This window comes from Hypanus sabinus, chromosome 2 (genome assembly GCF_030144855.1).
Source record: "Hypanus sabinus isolate sHypSab1 chromosome 2, sHypSab1.hap1, whole genome shotgun sequence".
NCBI classification, from domain to species: domain Eukaryota; kingdom Metazoa; phylum Chordata; class Chondrichthyes; order Myliobatiformes; family Dasyatidae; genus Hypanus; species Hypanus sabinus.
In genome coordinates, this window is record NC_082707.1 from 117,693,594 (window position 1) to 117,713,648 (window position 20,055).

The 20,055-nt window shown below is 39.3% G+C and overlaps 1 protein-coding gene across 4 annotated transcripts in view; it reads left to right on the plus strand.

The window, feature by feature from the left end:
- LOC132382642 (regulator of microtubule dynamics protein 3-like) overlaps window positions 1–20,055 on the plus strand; it is a 272,971-nt gene that overhangs the window by 208,772 nt on the left and 44,144 nt on the right. For all 4 annotated transcript variants that reach the window (XR_009508440.1, XM_059953066.1, XM_059953078.1 and 1 more), the window contains one exon: window positions 7,697–7,774. Coding sequence is in view for 3 of the 4 variants with exons in the window: in XM_059953066.1 (XP_059809049.1) it covers window positions 7,697–7,774 (78 nt within the window). In the remaining variant the exon portion in view is untranslated. The remainder of the gene's footprint in view (window positions 1–7,696; window positions 7,775–20,055) is intronic.

A 20,055-nucleotide genomic window follows, 5' to 3' on the forward strand; every position in this document is an offset into this window, starting at 1 on the left:
TTTTCCCCATTCCTGCCCCTCTTTTCAGTTCAAATATTTTTCAAAAAATATTATATTTGCTGGGTTAACGGGGCTTAATACGCATTTTCCTGAGGAGCTAGTGACTTAAGCTGCCATTCTTGATGATGACATCACTGGAAAAACACAAATATGGTTTCAATTCTGTAAATTTTTTGGTTTGAATAAGTTCATCTTATCAAGCCCTATTAAATCTAACTTTCTTTTTCAGCCCTCTCTTATGGACCCAGCCTTTGTGCTATGGAAAACGAGAGGTATAACATGTTTTTGTGATTTATTTTCAGATAATTGTTGTATGTCCTTTGAACAGCTGTCCAATAAATATAATTTGTCTAGAGCCCATTTTTTTAGATACTTACAAATTAGAAATTTTTAGAATAATATGTTACAGTTCTTTCTGAATTCATGCCCAATTGATATTACAGAAAAAAATCTAGGTTTAAATCCCTATCAGAAGGATTTAGTAGCTGTCATTTATAATATGATCATGAAAATACAACCAGGGATATCAGATAAAATTAAGAATGAATGAATGGGAAAAAGAACTTTTACCTTTACCTACAGAGCAATGGGAGAAAATCTTACAGTTAGTTAACTCCTCTTCTATTTGTGCCAAACATGCCCTAATACAATTCAAGGTGGTACATAGGGCTCAAATGTCCAAGGACAAACTTGCTCGATTTTATTCTCATGTTAACCCAATCTGTGACAGATGTCACTCTGAAGTAGCCTCACATGTTTTGGTCTTGCCCTTGCTTGCAAAAATACTGGAAAGATATTTTTGGTATTATTTCAACAGTTTTGAATATTAACTTGCAACTTCATCTTATTACTGCAATTTTTGGCTTACCAATAGTGGATAACAGTTGTTTATCCCCCTCAGCTCGGCAGATGATTGCATTTGTCACACTAATGGCTAGAAGATCTATTCTACTGAACTGGAAAGAAATTAATCCCCCAATTACATTTCAATGGTTTTCCCAAACTACTTCTTGTTTGAGTTCAGAAAATATTAGAAGTGTCATTTTTGACCCTTCGGTCAAATTTGAAGAAACCCAGAGACCATCTATTCAACATTTTCATATGAGTTAAACTGACCTTTCCCAAATCTTTTTCTTATCATCTCAAACTATTTGGATAGAGATGTGGAGTTATTGACACTACTGTGTATATTTAATATAATACAATAACCCATGTCGGTTAGGTTAGTTTTTTTATTGTTTTTTTGAGGGTTTTTTCCATTTTTTGTAACACACTATGAGTTTGGGAGGTTATTATATTTGGGTTATTAACTGCTTGTATTTGTATTTTAGCCTTATTAATTATGTACTCTCAAGCTCTCTGTATTTGCTGTTTTTCTTCTTATGTTTGTTTGAAAACTAATAAAAAGATTTAAAAAGAAACAATCTGAAGGTAGATAGGTAACCTGGACCAGATGGACTACACTTCAGGGTTCTGAAATACATAGCTGAAGAGATTGAGGAGGCATTAGTAATGATCTTTCAAGAATTACTACATTCTGTAATGGTTCCAGAGGACTGGAAAATTGCTAATGTCACTCCATTCTTTAAGAAGGAAGGGAGGCAGAAGAAAGAAAATTATAGGTCTGTTAGTGGAACTTCAGTGGTTGGGAAGATATTAAGGATGAGGTTTCAGTATGCTTGGGAAGCGGGTGATAAATTAGGCCAAAGTCAGTATTGTTCCCTTAATGGGAAATCTTGCCTGACAAGTCTGTTGGAATTCTTTGAGGAAATAACAGGCAGAAGAGACAAAGGAGAGCATGTGGATGTTGTTTATTTGGTTTTGCAGAAGGTCTTTAACAAGGTGCCACACATGAGGCTACTTAACAAGAGAAGAGCCCATGACATTACAGGAAAATTACTATCACAGATAGAAGATTGTCTGATTGACAGGAGGCAAAGAGCCAGAAAAAAGGAATAAAGGGGGCTTATTCTGGTTGGCTGCCTGTGACAAGTGGTGTTCCATGGAAGCGGGGGGGGGGGCAGTGGAGGTGGTATTGGAGCTGCTTCTTTTCAGGTTATATGTCATTGATTTGGATATTGGAATTGATGACTTTGTGGCCAAGTTTGCCAAGGATACAAAGGTAAGCAGAGGGCATGTGGTGTTAAGGAAGTAGGGAGTCTGCAGAAAGACGGACCGATTGGGAGATGAAATGCAGTGTAAGGAAATGTATGGTCATGTACTTTGATAGAAGGAATAAAGGCATAGACTATTTTTTGAATGGCAAGAAAATTCAAAACCCAGTGGTGCAAAGGGACTTGAGAGAGTTGGTACAGGATTTCCTCAGAAATAACTTGCAGATTGAGTTGGTGGTAAGGTAGGTAAGTGCAATGTTAGCTTTTATTTCAAGAGGACTAGAGTATAAGAGCAAGGATGTGATGTTGAGGCTTTATAAGGGATTGGTCAGACCACACTTGGAGTATTGTGAGTAGTTTTGGGCCCCTTATCTAAGAAAATATGTGCTGGCACTGGAGAGGATCCAGAGGATGTTCACAAGAATAATTCTGGGAATGAAAGAGTTAACGCATCAGGACCGTTTGAATGCTCTGGACCTGCAGTTGCTGAAATTTAGAAGAATGAGGGGAGATCTTATTGAAACCTATCAAATATCGAAAGGCGTAGACAGAGTGGATGTGGAGAGGATGTTTCCTATAGTGGGTAAGACTGAGACCAGAGGGCACTGCCTTAGAAGGACGTCCATTTAAAACAGAGATGGGAAGGAATTTCTTTAGCCAGAAGGTAATGAATCTGTGGAATTCATTGTCATGGACAATTGTGGAGGCTAAGTCATTGCTTATATATAAAGCAGAGGTTGATAGGTTCTTGGTAAGGGAGTCAAATGTTAAGAGGAAAAAGCAGGGGAATGGGGTTGAGAAGAATGATAAAACAGCCATGATGGAACAGCAGAGCAGACTCGATGGGTCGACTGGCCTAATTCTGCTCTTTCATCTTATGATGTTCTTTTGATCAACTGTAAATGAACAAAATAATGAACTTCCTTCAAATAATGCTTTCAATGATTGCATCCTCTGAATCTTCATTGTCTTTGTAACATTCAAGATGACTGTTAATACCTTCAAATTCTTCTTATCTCCTAATTTGTTTTAAGTAATGAAATCATTTAATTTTCATTCCTGGCCATTTCTTGCATCTCCAAGACTGAATATTTGAACACAAACACAAGCAATTTATGCTATTTTTAAACTGTTTGCTCTAAGTACGGTCTTACGGCCAACAAGTTCATGCAACTGATGCTAGTTAGACACAGTTCAGTAACAGTCTACTGTCCCAGTTAAGCAACGTAGTATCTCAAATATACAAAGGGATTTCCAGTTATTTTCTTGATTAATTTTTGTTCTTTAAGAATTATCCCCAATAAGCGGCTGCCCTGATTAACTGATAGACTATTAACCAGAATTCACTGTATTTACATTATTGAAGGTAGTATTTCCCCTAGCTCATTGTGAACTTCAAGTTATTAAACAAAATTTATAAAATAACAGTTATTTGGATCATGAAATTATGAGAAGTTACCAGCACAGAAAGAGGCCATCTGACCTCTTGAAAGAGCTGTCCAATTTATTTTTTTTTTTATTTGCTGGTCTTTTTCCCATTTTCCTGTTAAAAGTTATTATTGAATCTGTTTCCACAAGCTTTTCAGGCATTGAATTCCCAGTCGTTACCATTTACTGTTATTCTTCATATATGATATACTTCATATTCAGATTCTTTTGGCCATTGTCAGAATAATTTCTCCTTAACTACTCAGTTATGTTCATAACTTTGAACATATTGATCAAATACCCCCAATTGTCTCAGTTCTAAAGAGGACAGTTGCAGTTATCTCCATTTAGCTGATGAAATCATAGAGTATGACTTTGAAGCAGACTCTTTGGCCCATCTTGTCTGTGTTGAACTCTACCCAGTCCCATAGACCCACACCTAGAGCATAGGCCTCCATACCATCTCTCTCCCCAACCCCCAAATCCATATAATTATCCAAATTTCTCTGGTGTGTTGAAATCAAACCTGCATCTACCACTTCCATTGGCACCTCGTTCCACTCTCATAACACCCTCTGAATGAAGAAGCTCCCCCTCAGGTTCTCCTTAAGTATTTCACCTTTCACCCTTAACCTATGATCTCTCGTTCTAATCTCACCCAACCTCAAGAGCACGTTTGCCTTTACCCTATCTATTCCCCTCATAATTTGGTATATCTCTATCAAATGTCCCCTCGTTCTCCTACACACCAGGGAACAAAGTCCTAAACTATTCAACCTTTCCGTAAAACTGAGGTCCTCAAGCCTTGGCAATATCCTTGTAAATATTCTCTGTACTCTTTCAATCATATTGATATCTTTCCTGTAGGTAGATAACCAGAACTTCACACAATATTCCAAATACGGTCTCAGCAATGGCTTATACAACTTCAATATAAATTCCCCAAATCTTGTGTGTAATACTTTGATTTATGAAGGCCAATGAGCAAACATTTCTCTTTATAACTCTTATCAACCTGCACTGAAAGGTCTTGGCCCAAAACATTGACTGTTCTCTTTTCCATGGATGCTGCCTGATCTGCTGAGATCCATCCATCGACTTTCTTTCATCAACTTTCCTGGTACCCTCCTCAAGAAACTCGATAAGATTGGTTAGGCTCAACCTTCCATGTACAAAGCCATGTTGAATATCCCTAATCAGGCCCTGTCTATCCAAACACTTACATATCTGGTCCCTTTTAGATGAGCAAATTTATTAATTTGTCACTAACTTGATGTGGGAATGCACTAGTAAGCATTAGAGTATATATTTTGCACTTGTAATTTTCAGAATTGTACAAAGTAAGGTTTAATATGGTACCTGAAACCCCTGTGATACATATTTACTATTGAACTAAACTTTAATGTTTATGGACAGTTTAATGCTTTAAATGCCTGAAGGCTTTTCTGTATAAAGTACAATTATTTAAACTTTGTATCTAAAATGTGATGCATTGTATAAATTCAACCTATTTTCATTGCAATTTAATACCATAATGTTCTTAAAAGACAATTGAAAAAACCTTAATGGCAACTTTTTCTGTGAAGAAAATTAATTGCCTGTTTCATTTGGCACAAAGCAAGTTACAAATATATTAACAAATCAAGGACCAGTACAGCAGAACAACACATTTGTAGGACATTCCAGAGGCTCATGATTACATTAACAAGAAATAAAATGGAAAAGTATTAGTTGTTTTCAGCTGAAATTTGAAGACTAGCAAAAGATTATTAAATAATCATCAGATGAAAGCATTAAATGGCCAAGCTGTAATATGATATGACAAATAACGTCTAAGTAAGAACATACATTTCAAAATATAAAGACAAATTCAAATTCCTTGCATCTGTAATTAAAAACATATGCAAAAAAGTGTCAATCTTTAAAACGTGTCTCACTAAAAGCGTAAATGTATTCAAAGTTATAAATGATAATTCAAATGTACTCAGTTAAATTGTGTGAGACTGGTGTAATAACCTAGTCCAGCTGTTCTGAATTAACTATTAAGTTATGCAATATGATGAAATAATTTTACTTGGTCAACATTTGTAGACTTGGTGATGTAGTTATGCTGCTAAACTGGTACTCCAGGACACCTAATAATCCTGAGAGCCTGAGTGCAAATATGAGATTTTAATAGAGTTTCTTTTTCTCTACTGTTTATTGTGGCTTAGTTTATAGCATTATTACCTCTTAAAGCTGAACTCCAGATCCCTGAGTGTAATAATCTAGGCAGGTGTTACTGTCATCAATGTCATCTTTTATGGGCTACACAAGCTGAGCCAGCATTTACTTACCATCCTGTATTGCTGTTTAGAAGGTAGTGGTGAACTGCCTTCCTGAACGGCGGTTCATATAGTTGTCAGGGAGAGTTCCAGGATTTTGGCCTGCAACAGTAAAGAAATCATGGTGATATATTTCCAAGTCTGGATAATGCATGGCTTGGTGGGAAACTTACAGTTTGTGGTGCTCATCTTTTTAATACCCTTGCCCTTTTAGCTCATAGAGGTTGAAGATTTGGAAGATGCTATCTAAGGAGTCTTGGAGTGTTGCTGTAGTGCATCTGGTAGATGATGCTTGCTATTGCTGTTTGTTGGGTGGTAGAGTGAGCTTATCTTTTATGATGTTGAGCTTCTTCAGTATTGTTTCAGATGAACTTTAGGCAAGTGGAAAGGATTTGTTCACTCTCCTGAGTTGAGTCTTGTAAATGATAGGCAAACCTTGGGGAGTTAGGAGATGAGTTGCTCAGAAATTGTAAGATTTTTAACATGGTTGCTACTTGCCATAGTAACTCATAAGGCAGAATGAAAGGCATCATTACTTTAATTGTATGAAATAAAGTTAACTGCTCTAATGTAAAGGCAATTTGTTTTCTTATAAAATTCCCCATTCTGTAGAATATTACTTACTGTAATGTTCATGCACTGGGATGGCAATAGTTAAGAAGCACCAAAATGAATGATTTCAAAGTTAGAAAGACAGATTTATCTTAAGTCATTCCAGTAAGTGAAAATGTGAAATGTTAATGTTAATGTGAAAAACAAGTTAGACTGTTTCTGTTGTATCTCCATACTTCATATCAGGCTAAATAGCCTAGCAGTGTCCAATTTCCCACAGTTTTCATTACATTAACTGCGACAAAGGAACAGCAGCATCTTGTCTACGTTTTTGGAACAACAAACTGTCAGCACATTAGGGCTGATAACTGCAAGACATTTGTGGCGTAGAGGAATCTTAGCAGAAAATGCACAGCTGATCTCACCCTGCAGTGAAAACTTTTGTCTCCTACAAACCTGTTCAGTAGCAGTAGCCAATCCTGACTCACTCTGTCTTATCTCTCATTCTCTAACAAGTGACAAGTGGTCCCTTATAAGATACATAGAATATTGACAGAAAGATGCATGCTGAGAGAGAAATGCAAGTGTTTTCTTTCTGAGGCATGCATGGTGCTGAGATTTAATATTTGAAGGTGAGTATTGTTGCAGCAATATCTTTTCAGGATTGCTGCATTAAAGTGAGACAGAATAGAAGGGGAGCTATTTTCTTAGGTTGAAGAAGGTTGAGACCCAGCAGTTATGCTGGCATAGATGAGCCCTACAACAAGAAAGCATGTAAAGGAAGACTCTTGTATAAGTTATCAAAAATAATTGAAGCAATGTTGGCCTGTCATTAAGTTAAAGAGGCACCATAGGAGTTCGTAATGGCCAGAAGAACTTCACTTCCTCTTTGAAACTGAATTGTTCTTGCTAGCCAAATTGCTTTGGCGATGGAGAAGAAAATGTGCTTGTCTTTGTAATTCTCTAATAAATAACCTCCCAAATGGTGCCTTGAGATAAATTGTAGTTACCTGAGCAAGCTTGAACAAGAGAAGCCATCTCTTACATTGGAGTCCTTGTTCAGCAAAGCATTGAATATTAGCCTGGAAATTGTGCAGAAGACCTATGGAGAGGTTAAAAAAACAAATTAGACCAAAGTATAAAAATAGAGTTGCCAGACTGAGATGCACTTAAATTTGTGTAGTAATTTCAATTAACCTATAGTGAGATTATCAGATTCTGCTGATTCTTCAGCTGCAGCAGAAATTTACAATCTCATTCCTACTATTATTTTTCTAGGAGCATATTGATAAGGCCATTAAACTGAAAAATGATGATCCTTCTTTATACTACCTGTTGGGAAGATGGTGCTATGAGGTAAAATTAGTTTATATCCTTCCTGTTTTCTCTTCCTTATCTGCAAAAATATCATATTCTGTGACTTTATATCTTAAAGAGGATATCATTGCAAATCCAAGGTTTATTCAGATGACTATTTGTTTTGTCTGCTCGAGGTACCATACATGATTTTGAGTTTTGTCAGAAAAAGATTATGCTCATGCTATCTAACAAACCTTTTCTCCACAGTCTCTGTCCATTACTTCTTGCTATCTCAGTAAAGCGGCTAGAATAAGCAAAGACCCCACCAACCCGGGACATTCACTCTTCTCATTCTATATAGGGCAAGTGATACAAAGGCCTGAAAACATGTGCACCAGGCTCAAGGACTGCTTCCATCCCATTGTTATAAAACTATGGAATAGCTCGTAGCATAATAAAATTAACTCTTGATCTCGCAATCTATCTTATGATCTTGCATCTTATTGTCTATCTGCACTGCACTTTCTCTATAACTATAATACTTTCAATAGGTTTAATAGGTATATTCAATGTCAGAGAAATTTATACAATATACACCCTGAAATTCTTTTTCTTCACAATCATCCACGATAACAGGAGTTCCGCAAAGAATGAACGACAGTTAAATGTTAGAACCCCAAAGCTTCCTCCAGCTCCCCCCTCCCATGCACAAGCAGTAGCAAGGCAATGATCCCCCCCACCTGCAAAAAAGCATCACCACTTCCACCAGGCACTCAAGCGTGCAGCAAAACATCGTTAAAAACACAGAATTGCAGTATACCAGTCTACTTGTTTACTGGGTAATTCGACATACCACGTTCTCTCTCTCCCTATAAAGGAAAAAGAGGTGCATTATACTGCATTATTGTTTCACATTGTACTGCTTCAATGCATTTTGTAATTAATTGATCTGTATGAATAAGATGCAAGGCAAGTGTTTTACTGTACCTCAGTAAGTGTAATAATAATAAACCAATTCCAATTCCAAAACAGGAATGTTATACATAAGAAAATAGAAATAGGTATAGTAAGTCAGTCTCTCAAGCCTTCCTTGCCATTCATGATCATGGATGATTTATTCTGACCTTATTTCCAATTCTCAGAACTTAATTCCCTGATCTTTCAAAAAATTTAAACATCTCCAATGATCTAGCCCCCACAACCCTCTGACATAGAGATCCTCCGCATTCTGTGAAATCTTCCTGAGTATTTCATGTCTATTCCCTAATTTTATATTTATACTTCCTCATTTGAAAATCCCCCAGTATTGGAAACATCTTGACTTTTATGCTGTCATGTCACATTAGGCTCTTGTACATTTCCTTAAAATCACACCTCATTCTTCTGAATTCCAAAAAATATTGATCAAATTTCCTTAGCTGCTCATGATAGATCAACTGTCTCTTCCTAGAAATTAGCCTGGTAAATTTCTTCTGGAATTCCTCTAAATGCTAGTCTATTGTTAGGTAAAGTGACCAAAATTTGCGGAGTACTACAGATGGTACTTCTCCAGTAACTTGTGAAAATATAACAATAATTCTTTGTTTCTATACGCCAACCTTTTTTTAAAATAAAGGCCTATATGCCATTTGCCTTCATAACTTCTTGCTACACCTGCCAGCTAACTTAAACCATAAGACATAGAAGCAGAATTATGCCATTCTGCCCATCAAGTCTGCTCCACCATTTCACTATGGCTCATTTATTATCCCTCTTAACTCCATTCTTCTGCCTTCTCCCCATAGTCTTTGACACTCTTACTATTCAAGAGCTTAATCACGTTCACTTTAAATAGTCTTGGCCTCCACAGCCATCTGTGACAATAAGTTCCACAGACTTACCACCCTCTGTCTAAAGAAATGCCTCTTCATCTCTGCTTTAAAGGAACGTCCTTCTCATCTGAAGCTGTGCCCTCTTGGTCCTAATCTGCCCCCCCCCCCAACCCCACTATAGGAAACATCCTCTCAACATCCACTCCATCTAGGTCTTTCTATAGGTTTCAATAAGACCGCTGCATATTCTTCTAAACTCCAGCAAGTACAGGTTCAGAGCCATCAAATGTTCTTCATATGGTAATCCTTTCATTCCTGGGATCATTCTTGTGAACTTCTTCTGGACCCTCTCCAATGCTAGCATGTCCTTTCTCAGATAAGGTGTCCAAAATAGCTCACAATACTCAATGTACAGTCTGACCGATGCCTTACATCCTTGCTTTTATATTCTAGTCCTCTCAAAATGAATGCTAACTTCTTATGATTTAATGCACCTAATCCTACAATTGTTTACTCATCCATAATCTTTCTCCATTTATATAACGGTCTTTTTTCAGATTCTTCTCACCAAAGTGTGTAACCTTAATTTTTGCCACACTAGATTGTATTAACCATGTTTTTTCCCACTTACTCAACCTATCAATGTCTTGTTGCAAAGTCCGTGTCTGTTCATCAAAACATACCCTCACATCTATTTTATGTCATTAGGGAACTTGGATACTCTACATTCGGTCTTTCCTCCAGGTCATAAATATTTGTAAATAACTAAATTGAACCTTGGCATACCTTGCAGTATGCAAAAATCTGCTTAATTTGATGCCCTGTCTTTTGTGTGGTAGCTAATCTTCAGTCCATGCTAACACAGTTTTTCAATATCAAATGGTTTTATTTTGTTCCTAGACTTAGAAACATAGAAAATAGGTGCAGGAGTAGGCCATTCGGCCCTTCGAGCCTGCACCGCCATTCAGTATGATCATGGCTGACCATCCAACTCAGAACCCTGTATCTGCTTTCTCTCCATACCCCCTGATCCCTTTAGCCACGAGGGCCATATCTAACTTCCTCTTAAATATAGCCAATGAATGGCCTCAGCTGTTTCCTGTGGCAGAGAATTCCACAGATTTATCACTCTCTGTGTGAAGAAGTTTTTCCTCATCTCGGTCCTAAAAGGCTTCCCCTTTATCCTTAAACTGTGACCCCTCATTCTGGACTTCCCCAACATCGGAAACAATCTTCCTGCATCTAGCCTGTCCAATCCATTTAGAATTTTATACATTTCAATAAGATCTCCCCTCAATCTTCTAAATTCCAGTGAGTATAAGCCTAGTTGATCCAGTCTTTCTTCATATGAAAGTCCTGCCATCCCAGGAATCAACCTGGTGAACCTTCTTTGTACTCCCTTTATGGCAAGAATGTCTTTCCTCAAATTAGGGGACAAAAACTGCACACAGTACTCTAGGTGCAATCTCACCAGGCCTTGTCCAACTGCAGTAGAACCTCCCTGCTCCTGTACTCAAATCCTTTTGCTATGAATGCCAACATACCATTTGCCTTTTTCACCGCCTGCTGTACCTGCATGCCCACCTTCAATGATTGGTGTACAATGACACCCAGGTCTCGTTGCACCTCCCCTTTTCCTAATCGGCCACCGTTCAGATAATAATCTGTTTTCCTGTTCTTGCAACCAAAGTGGATAACCTCACATTTATCCACATTAAATTGCATCTGCCATGAACTTGCCCACTCACCTAACCTATCCAAGTCACCCTGCAACCTCCTAGCATCCTCCTCACAGCGAACACCGCCGCCCAGCTTCGTGGCATTCGCAAGCTTGGAGATGCTGCATTTAATTCCCTCGTCTAAATCATTAATATATATTGTAAACAACTGGGGTCCCAGCACTGAGCCTTGTGGTACCCCACTAGTCACTGCCTGCCATTCTGAAAAGGTCCCGTTTACTCCCACTCCTTGCTTCCTGTCTGCCAACCAATTCTCTATCCACATCAATACCATACCCCCAATACCATGTGCTTTAAATTTGCACACTAATCTCCTGTGTGGGACCTTGTCAAAAGCCTTTTGAAAATCTAAATATACCACATCCACTGGCTCTCCCCTATCCACTCTACTAGTTACATCTTCAAAAAATTCTATAAGATTCGTCAGACATGATTTTCCTTTCTCAAATCCATGCTGACTTTGTCCGATGATTTCACCTCTTTCCAAATGTGCTGTTATCTCATCTTTGATAACCGACTCTAGCATTTTCCCCACCACTGATGTCAGACTAACATCCTTATAATTCCCCAGATATAATCAGATATAATTCCCCAGTTTTTCTCTCCCTCCTTTTTTAAAAAGTGGGTTTACATTAGCCACCCTCCAATCCTCAGGAACTAATCCAGAATCTAAGGAGTTTTGAAAAATTATCACTAATGCATCCACTATTTCTTGGGCTACTTCCTTAAGCACTCTGGGATGCAGACCATCTGGCCCTGGGGATTTATCTGCCTTTAATCCCTTCAATTTACCTAACACCACTTCCCTACTAACATGTATTTCCCTCAGTTCCTCCATCTCACTAGACCCTCGGTCCCCTACTATTTCTGGAAGATTATTTATGTCCTCCTTAGTGAAGACTGAACCAAAGTAGTTATTCAATTGGTCTGCCATGTCCTTGTTCCCTATGATCAATTCACCTGTTTCTGAATGGAAGGGACCTACATTTATCTTGACCAATCTTTTTCTTTTCACATATCTATAAAAGCTTTTACAGTCAGTTTTTATGTTCCCTGCCAGCTTTCCCTCAGAATCTTTTTTCCCTTTCCTAATTTAAGCCCTTTGTCCTCCTCTGCTGGACTCTGAATTTCTCCCAGTCCTCAGGTGTGCCACTATTTTTTGCTAATTTATATGTTTCTTCTTTGGACTTGATACTATCCCTAATTTCCCTTGTCAGCCACGGATGCACTACCTTCCCTGGTTTATTCTTTTGCCAAACCGGGATGAACAATTGTTGTAGTTCATCCATGCGATCTTTAAATGCTTGCCATTGCATATCCACCATCAACCCTTTAAGTATCATTTGCCAGTCTATCTTAGCTAATTCACGTCTCATACCTTCAAAGTTACCCTTCTTTAAGTTCAGAGCCTTTGTTTCTGAATTAACTATGTCACTCTCCATCTTATTGAAGAATTCCACCATATTATGGTCAAACTTTTATTTGCCACCTTGTACATATTGTTTCTTGGATTCTCATTTTAGACACAGTTTTATCTACTCAAATCCAACTTTTTGACAAAAAGAAGATTACGGTTTAAAATTTAAGAATGTAGCAAAGGAAAAGAAAATTTAAGTCCTGAAATTCACGTAAAAATTCAAGGTATGATGGTTAAGTTACCAGACTAGTATCATGGATGCACAATCTAGAGACCCAACCACAACAGCTATGGAATTTAAATTGATAATCTGAAATTTGGGATAGGGAAAAAACAACTAGCCTTAGTAATGAATGTTGTGAAAACTTAAAATGAAAACATTAAATACTAATAATAAGTATTAATATAATAATACTAATAACAAGTCAGCCACATCTTTGAGCAAATAAATAGCATTAACATTTCAAGCCAAACTGAATCAACTCTTGTTTCTCTTTCCATAAATGCTGCCTGACCTGCAGAATTTCTGGAATTTTGTTTTTATTTTGGATTGCCAGCACTGACAGTTTTTTAAAAATATTTTTATTTATTGTACGAAACTATTTGATGCCCTGAAGTCCGTAAGAGGAGAACGTCTGCCAGCCTTTCTCTGTCTGACCTCCTTGCGCTTCTAGGCACTTGTGTCATAGAGCCAAAACTCTCAATAAGAGGTCCTCAGCTCACCATGTCCATGCCAACCAACAAGTATTCATATGTATCAGGGCTTCCCATCCCTTTTAATGCCATGGTCCCCTACTATTAATCAAGGAATCCGTGGACCCCAGGTTGGAAATCCCTGTTATCTACCAGTGTTATCTACCATGTTATCTACCATTTACCAGTGTTTTATCTGTAACCTCTTATGTGTGTAACCTTGTATCTATAACCTTTCATTTCATCTCCAAGAGTTTTTGACATCAGCACCTCTCTGTAAAGAAAGCAGTGTCAGGATTTTCTATTTTTACAGAAAAAAACCTCATGGCGTCAACCATTGATGGGGCATAATCAGTACAAATGACAACACAGTTCCTTCAAGGCAGACCTTCTATTTTCAGATATGAAGACAAAACATTAAATATATCTTGGCCTTTGCTTTGTTTTGAACAGCTCTTTGCAGCAGAAGTTCTCTTGAATTTTGCCATCATTTACAAATCTTAGAAATGCTGCAGCATGGCATTTATTGGTGAAATCTGTTGACTCATCAACCTGGATAGAGAAGCTGTTCGTTTTCAGTTTAACACACAAAACCTCTTGAGCATCATTGAACATGTCATCAATACATCAACTTATCGTACTGTTTGAGAGTGGCCACCTTCTCACCCAAAAAATCATGCAAGAGCCCATTCTTGAGCTACTATATACAGATGACTATGCTCTTCTTATGCACACACACAGGACATGTTACAGGCTGTAATCATTCAGTTCACTAAGGCAGCAAGTGCTTTCGGGTTAATGGTCAGTCTGAAGAAAACAATCATCCTCCATCAGAAGCCCCCTCATGGCATTACAGCCCACCTTGGATCACCTTTGACAACCACCCTCTCACCATGGTTGAGCCTACCCAGGCAGCATCATCTCAAACAATGCTACGACAGTAAGAGACAAAGACAATCGACTCACCAGAGCTAGTAGTGTCTTCGGGCACCTCCAGAAAAGTATGTGGAAGAACCAACAGCTGCGTCTGTCCACAAAAATCCAGGTGTACAGGGCTGCTGTCATCATAACACTGCTATACGGCTTCGAAGCCTGGGTCATGTACCACAAGCAAATCCATTTGCTCGAGTACTTCCATCGGTGCTGATACTGCTCCATCAAGGGTATCAGATGGCAGGATCGTGTTTCCTGGAGAAAGCTCAACTTTTTAGCATTAAAGACACTTTGCTGCTCAAGCAGTTCTGCTGATCAGGCCATGTGTCTCACATGGACAACTCCAGGTTTCTGAAAGCAGTACTCTACAGAGAACTCTCTCAGAGCAAGGGAGATCATGGTGCCCTGTGCAAGAGGTACAAAGACTAATTTGAGCAGCAGCTCTCTCAGGCAGATATCGAGGTCAATGAGTGGCAGCTCCGCTGGAGAATGCTGTTCCATGGTGCAGCCAGGAATTTTGTGGAATCCAAGAGTGACTGCTGAAGAGAAGCAGAGGTGCAGGAAGGATCCTACTACCCACGAACTTGTGTTCCAGCTGTTCCTGTGTCCCTAGCTCCAGAGTCTGCAGATCCAGAATTGGCCTCTACAGTCACCAACGATCATGCCGCCACTCCTGAGGACTCTTCTTCCCTCCTGATCTTCGCAAGCTAAGAACCAGCCATCATCATCATCATTGAGCATGAAAGCTTTTCAATTTCTTGTACTGCATCATGTCCTAGCATTTTAGCCACTATGATTTTACATTCTGGCCTTATTAGGTTCTTACCAACTGTGTGACTTTTACTTTTCTGGATAATAAGTTCTGCTACTAAATAACTTGCTTTCTAGGTGTTTTTACTGACTGATTTTATTAACAAAAGCTTTTTTTCTGTTTGTTTTGAGATTCCAATAACCATTTAAAATAATCAGCACTTTTATATGTCATATGGCTGTGATTTGTAGTTAAGTGTCTTTTCAATTTTTCTGGAGCCATTCCTGCATTAAGTTGTTTGCCACAGACTAGGCACAATGGAATAGGACAACTTAGATCATATGTAAAACCCGTTGATAAATAGCCTTCATTGTAAAGACAGACTTCGTGTGTCCGTTGTTGCACGAGTGCAGTGAAATGACTCAGAAGATCGTAATTCAAAAATCGCCACATTGGACATCAAACATGTCTGCAAACACAGGGATTAATAAAATATAAAAATGGGCAAGTCTATTCAATGCTCAGAAAATGCACTCACATTTCTCATCAGACTACAGTCCTCCCCTCCATGCAGTACAGTGCTCAGCAATCTTGCATCAAAAACTGAGAATGGACTCAACCAAATAAACATGGTCCGTCCTACTGTGCATTGCCATACTGGGCTGGGAGACTTCTAACCAGATTGTTAATGGGCTGTCCATCATTGCAAGGGTTAGCAGCATAGTCACGCAAAGCTAAAAAAATGATGTTTAATTTTTTTTATTACTATCTCTTGCAGAGCCCTGAGTGACCCCTCATGGAACTCTGGTTGAGAAACCCTGTTCTATTGTGTTATGTAGCATTACTAGGGCAGGATACCTTAGGATCATTGGAGAGAAAAATCCAATTCTTTGGGATCTGGGCATATTGGGATCACAGTCTACGATTCTGAAAGCGAATGAGAAGATGCTGGAAAAAAATTCTTTTGCACACAGCTGTAGTCAGACAACTACAGGGCAGAATATGGAAGAAGAGCTTGTAATCTCACTAAGTTCTTCATAGCCATTGACATTCCTAAAATCATTAATAGTATGGCACCTTTAAGGAATTCTTTATAAAATTCTTTACAGTAAAAAAAATCCCATTTTTCTCTACTGGTCCTCTTATTAACCTTGAGCTAGGCACTGTTTTTTGCAACCCTGAAGCTTGAAAAGTGTTCTGCTCATTTTCTGCCATTCTGGCACATTTCCTTCAATCAGCAAATCTCAGCCTAGCATCTGATCAAGTTCCTTATGAAAAGCTAATGTACAATATCCCTTTATGGCTGTGCTGTGTGAAATCTGTTAAATTTGTTAGACGTGGGTTGTTTTAGAAGTCAGAATTCAAAAGTGTATTCTAAATTTACTCTGTATTCAAGTATTGAGATTCAGTCTGGAAGTTTAGGGCTGGCTATGGTTACCTGGCTTACTTCTTCAATGAACAGAATTTTGCATAGCCTGCCCTCTCAACGTTTAACACAATCCCTATAATTAAAGAAATGTTGAAATAATGTAATCAGCACAGCCATCTTTCTTCTCTGATTTCCTTAAGAACTCAGTACCTTACTATTCTGAGTTGTGTTTCTCGTCACTGCTACTTCTCCACACTTGCTGCATTACTTTCATTTGTCTCCAGTATGTTTCAAGTGAAAGTTGAAGTGTTCACGTAGAACTCTGCAACTGCTTATGTTTATTTCTTTTTATCGAGACCAATCTTTAATCATTTTAATCTTTTTAATAAAATACACTTTGTTTCATTTTGAACAAACAATTGTTAATAACATGCCTGTAGTGTTCTTGCACAGGTGTAAAAGAACTCTGAACTAAACACTGAGCTTAAACCAGTCAATGAGGCGGTCCCAGTAAGATTAACCGTTTACTGTTCACTCTTCCACATTAACGTATGGTGAAGACTGTTGATAAAACAGTACAAAATATATACAGTATTTGTTTCCTTCTTGATATCACATTTACATCATAAATACTTGCAAAAGTAAAACTACAACAACTATATTACATTAAAGTGCAACATATAGTCAGAATCTACCTACGCCATTGACTGCTTTAAATACACTTCAACACAAACTATCCGCAATTTTTTAAATAACAAAAACATAAACTTTATCAACCGTCATTACTTTTAACAGAATCAGCGTTAACATTTTTAATTCAACATATCGATTATCTCATGAACTTACGGCGTTGCTTCACTGATGTTTCTAGTGCGTAGAAAGAAAACTTTTCTCGCGCTGATCATGCACACATGAGCCTTCCTGTTTCTCCAAACCAGTATTTTCCCACAAGACGCAGCAAAACCGGGTGTGACGTCATCGCATGCCGTGATATATCACAGACAACGAATTTACTTTAAACAATCTTAACTTTAACTAGAAAATGATAACAAATGAATTACTAAAGCGAAAATATAATAAACTAAACAAATGCCTTAAAGGCAACCCACTCCCCGCCTGACCTTCGTAGGGTCACAATGAACATAATACAAAACTTCAGTCTCTAAATCAGTCCTTAGGTAGAAGTAGAATGACTTCTGTAACTGGCCTTTGGTAAATTTTCACATCGCCTTGGTCGGAAGTTTTCAACTCAACCTTCCTGACATGTCCATCCCTACTAGGGAATGTGGCAGCGATTCTGGCCATTGGCCAGCTGTTGCAGGTGATTTGCTTGTCCCTGAGCAGGACTAAATCTCCAACTTGAAGATTCCTGCAGGGTTCTGTTCACTTTTGTCTGTGTTGCAACAAAGGTAGATATTCATGTCTCCAACGAGACCAGAACCGATTTGCCAGAGCCTGGACCTGTCTCCACTGCTTTGTGTACAAATCCTTATCAGAGAAGTCCCCTGGTGGAGGGGGAGCTCCTGCCTTCTGCATAAGGAGCATTGATGGCGAGAGTATGAAGGGGTTTTCCGGGTCAGACACAGGTAGGAGTGGTCGTGCATTTATAATGGCTGTGACCTCTGCCATTAGTGTGCACAGTACTTCGTGGGTCAAACGGGTGCACTGCTGCAGAAACATTGAATCAAGAATTCTTCTGGCGATACCAATCATCCGCTCCCATGCGACTCCCATGTGAGAGGCGTGTGGTGTGTTAAACTCCCAGTTTCATCCCTGCTGACTGAGGTACTTTTGTACCGTTTTGTCCATCCCCAGCTCCTTTGATGCTCCAACAAAGTTCATGCCGCAATCAGACCTTAACTGTTTTGCAGGGCCTCTTAGCGCAAAAAAGCGCCTGAGAGCGTTAATGCAGCTGGATGCATCCAAAGATTCGATGACCTCAATGTGTACCGCTCTTGAACTCATGCAGCTAAACATGATGGCCCACCGCTTACTCTCTGCTTCTCCTCCTCTGGTGCATCTCGTAGTGATAGTCCAGGGACCAAATACGTCGAGCCCCACATATGTAAAAGGAGGGCAGGCTTCAAGGCATTCTGGTGGGAGGTCCACCATACATTGAGCTTCCAACTTACCTCGCAGTTTCCTGCAGGTTACACATTTATGAAGTACTGAATTGATCAGTATTTTACCTCCCAAGATCCACAGTCCTGCTTATTGCTCCTTCCGTCAGGTGACAGCCCTGATGCTTTACCTGTTCATGGTGATGGCGAGTGAGCAGTAAGGACACATTGCTGTCTTTGGGCAGGATTACTGGACTCTTTTCTGCAACTGGAAGTTGGGAGTGTATTAACTGGCCTCCAATACAAATGAGATCGTTCTTCAGGATCGGGTTGAATTTTCTCAAAGGGCTGTCCTTTGGTATTGGTTTATTAGCTTGGAGAGCCGAAAACTCCCTTGTAAAAGCAGCTCTTTGAGTTGCTTTAAAGATGACGTCCTTTGCCTGGGCCAATTCGTCCGCAGTGCGAGGTAAGTTACATTTGTGCCATCCCCTACATTTACTATTTCGGGATGAATGTTTGTGTGATCTGGCCATGTGAATGAGGAACGCAAGTCCTCTCACTAAAGAATGCAAAGTGGAGAACCGCTGAAAGTGTTCGTTAGTACGTATCGATTCTTCGAGGTAGGTGACTCCTGTTTGTATTTGCGGCCGAATTTCCGAGTCTCTTTCGGGTTCGATCAGCTCAAATGTCTCGCTCATTTGAGTTTTTTCCGTTGGTGGCTGATACAGGAAGGGGGGTCCGGTGAACCAGGATGTCTGAGCCAGGCGGGATGCAGGTACGGATCTCGATGCGTGGTCTGCAGGGTTATCTTTGGTATGTACATAATGCCATTGTTCGGGCTTTGATGACAGGTGGATACGTTGAACTCTATTATGAACATACATGTAGAAGCGTTTTGATTCGTTATAAATATAACCAAGCACTACTTTGCTATCTGTGTAGAACTTGATATCATCCAGCTCTAGGTCTAGCTCATCCTGGATAAGATCTGCCATTTCCACAGCCAGGACAGCTGCACACAGTCCAAGCCTTGGAATTGTCGGCTCGGACTGAGGAGTGAGCTTCGCCTTACCGGTTACAAATCCCACTTCAACTTGACCATCCTTCCCGACTACTTTCAAGTAAGCCACAGCACCGATGGCCTTGGTAGACGCATCCGAAAAAACACACAATTCTGTGTGCGCTGCCTTGGTGGGTGAGGTCGCAGTGTACCTATGTCAGATATGAAGCTGTTTTAGATCTTGAAGTGAATCTCTCTAAGCCTCCCACTTGCTTAGCTTGTCTTTTGGTAGGGGAGTATCCCAGTCAGAGAGCTCAGAGGTAAGTTCTCTGAGAAGGACTCTTCCTTGGATCGTAACTGGTGCCAGTAGACCCAAGGGATCGAAAACACTGTTGACAGTGGAGAGAACTCCATGGCGGGTAAATGGCTTGATCACGGTCAGCACGGAGAACATGAATGTGTCAGTCATAATCTCACAAAGGAGACCCAAGCTCCTTTGTGTGGGTATGGTTTCTCCATCTAAATCTAGGTCTTTGATTGCCGGAGCATAGTCATCGTGTGGAAA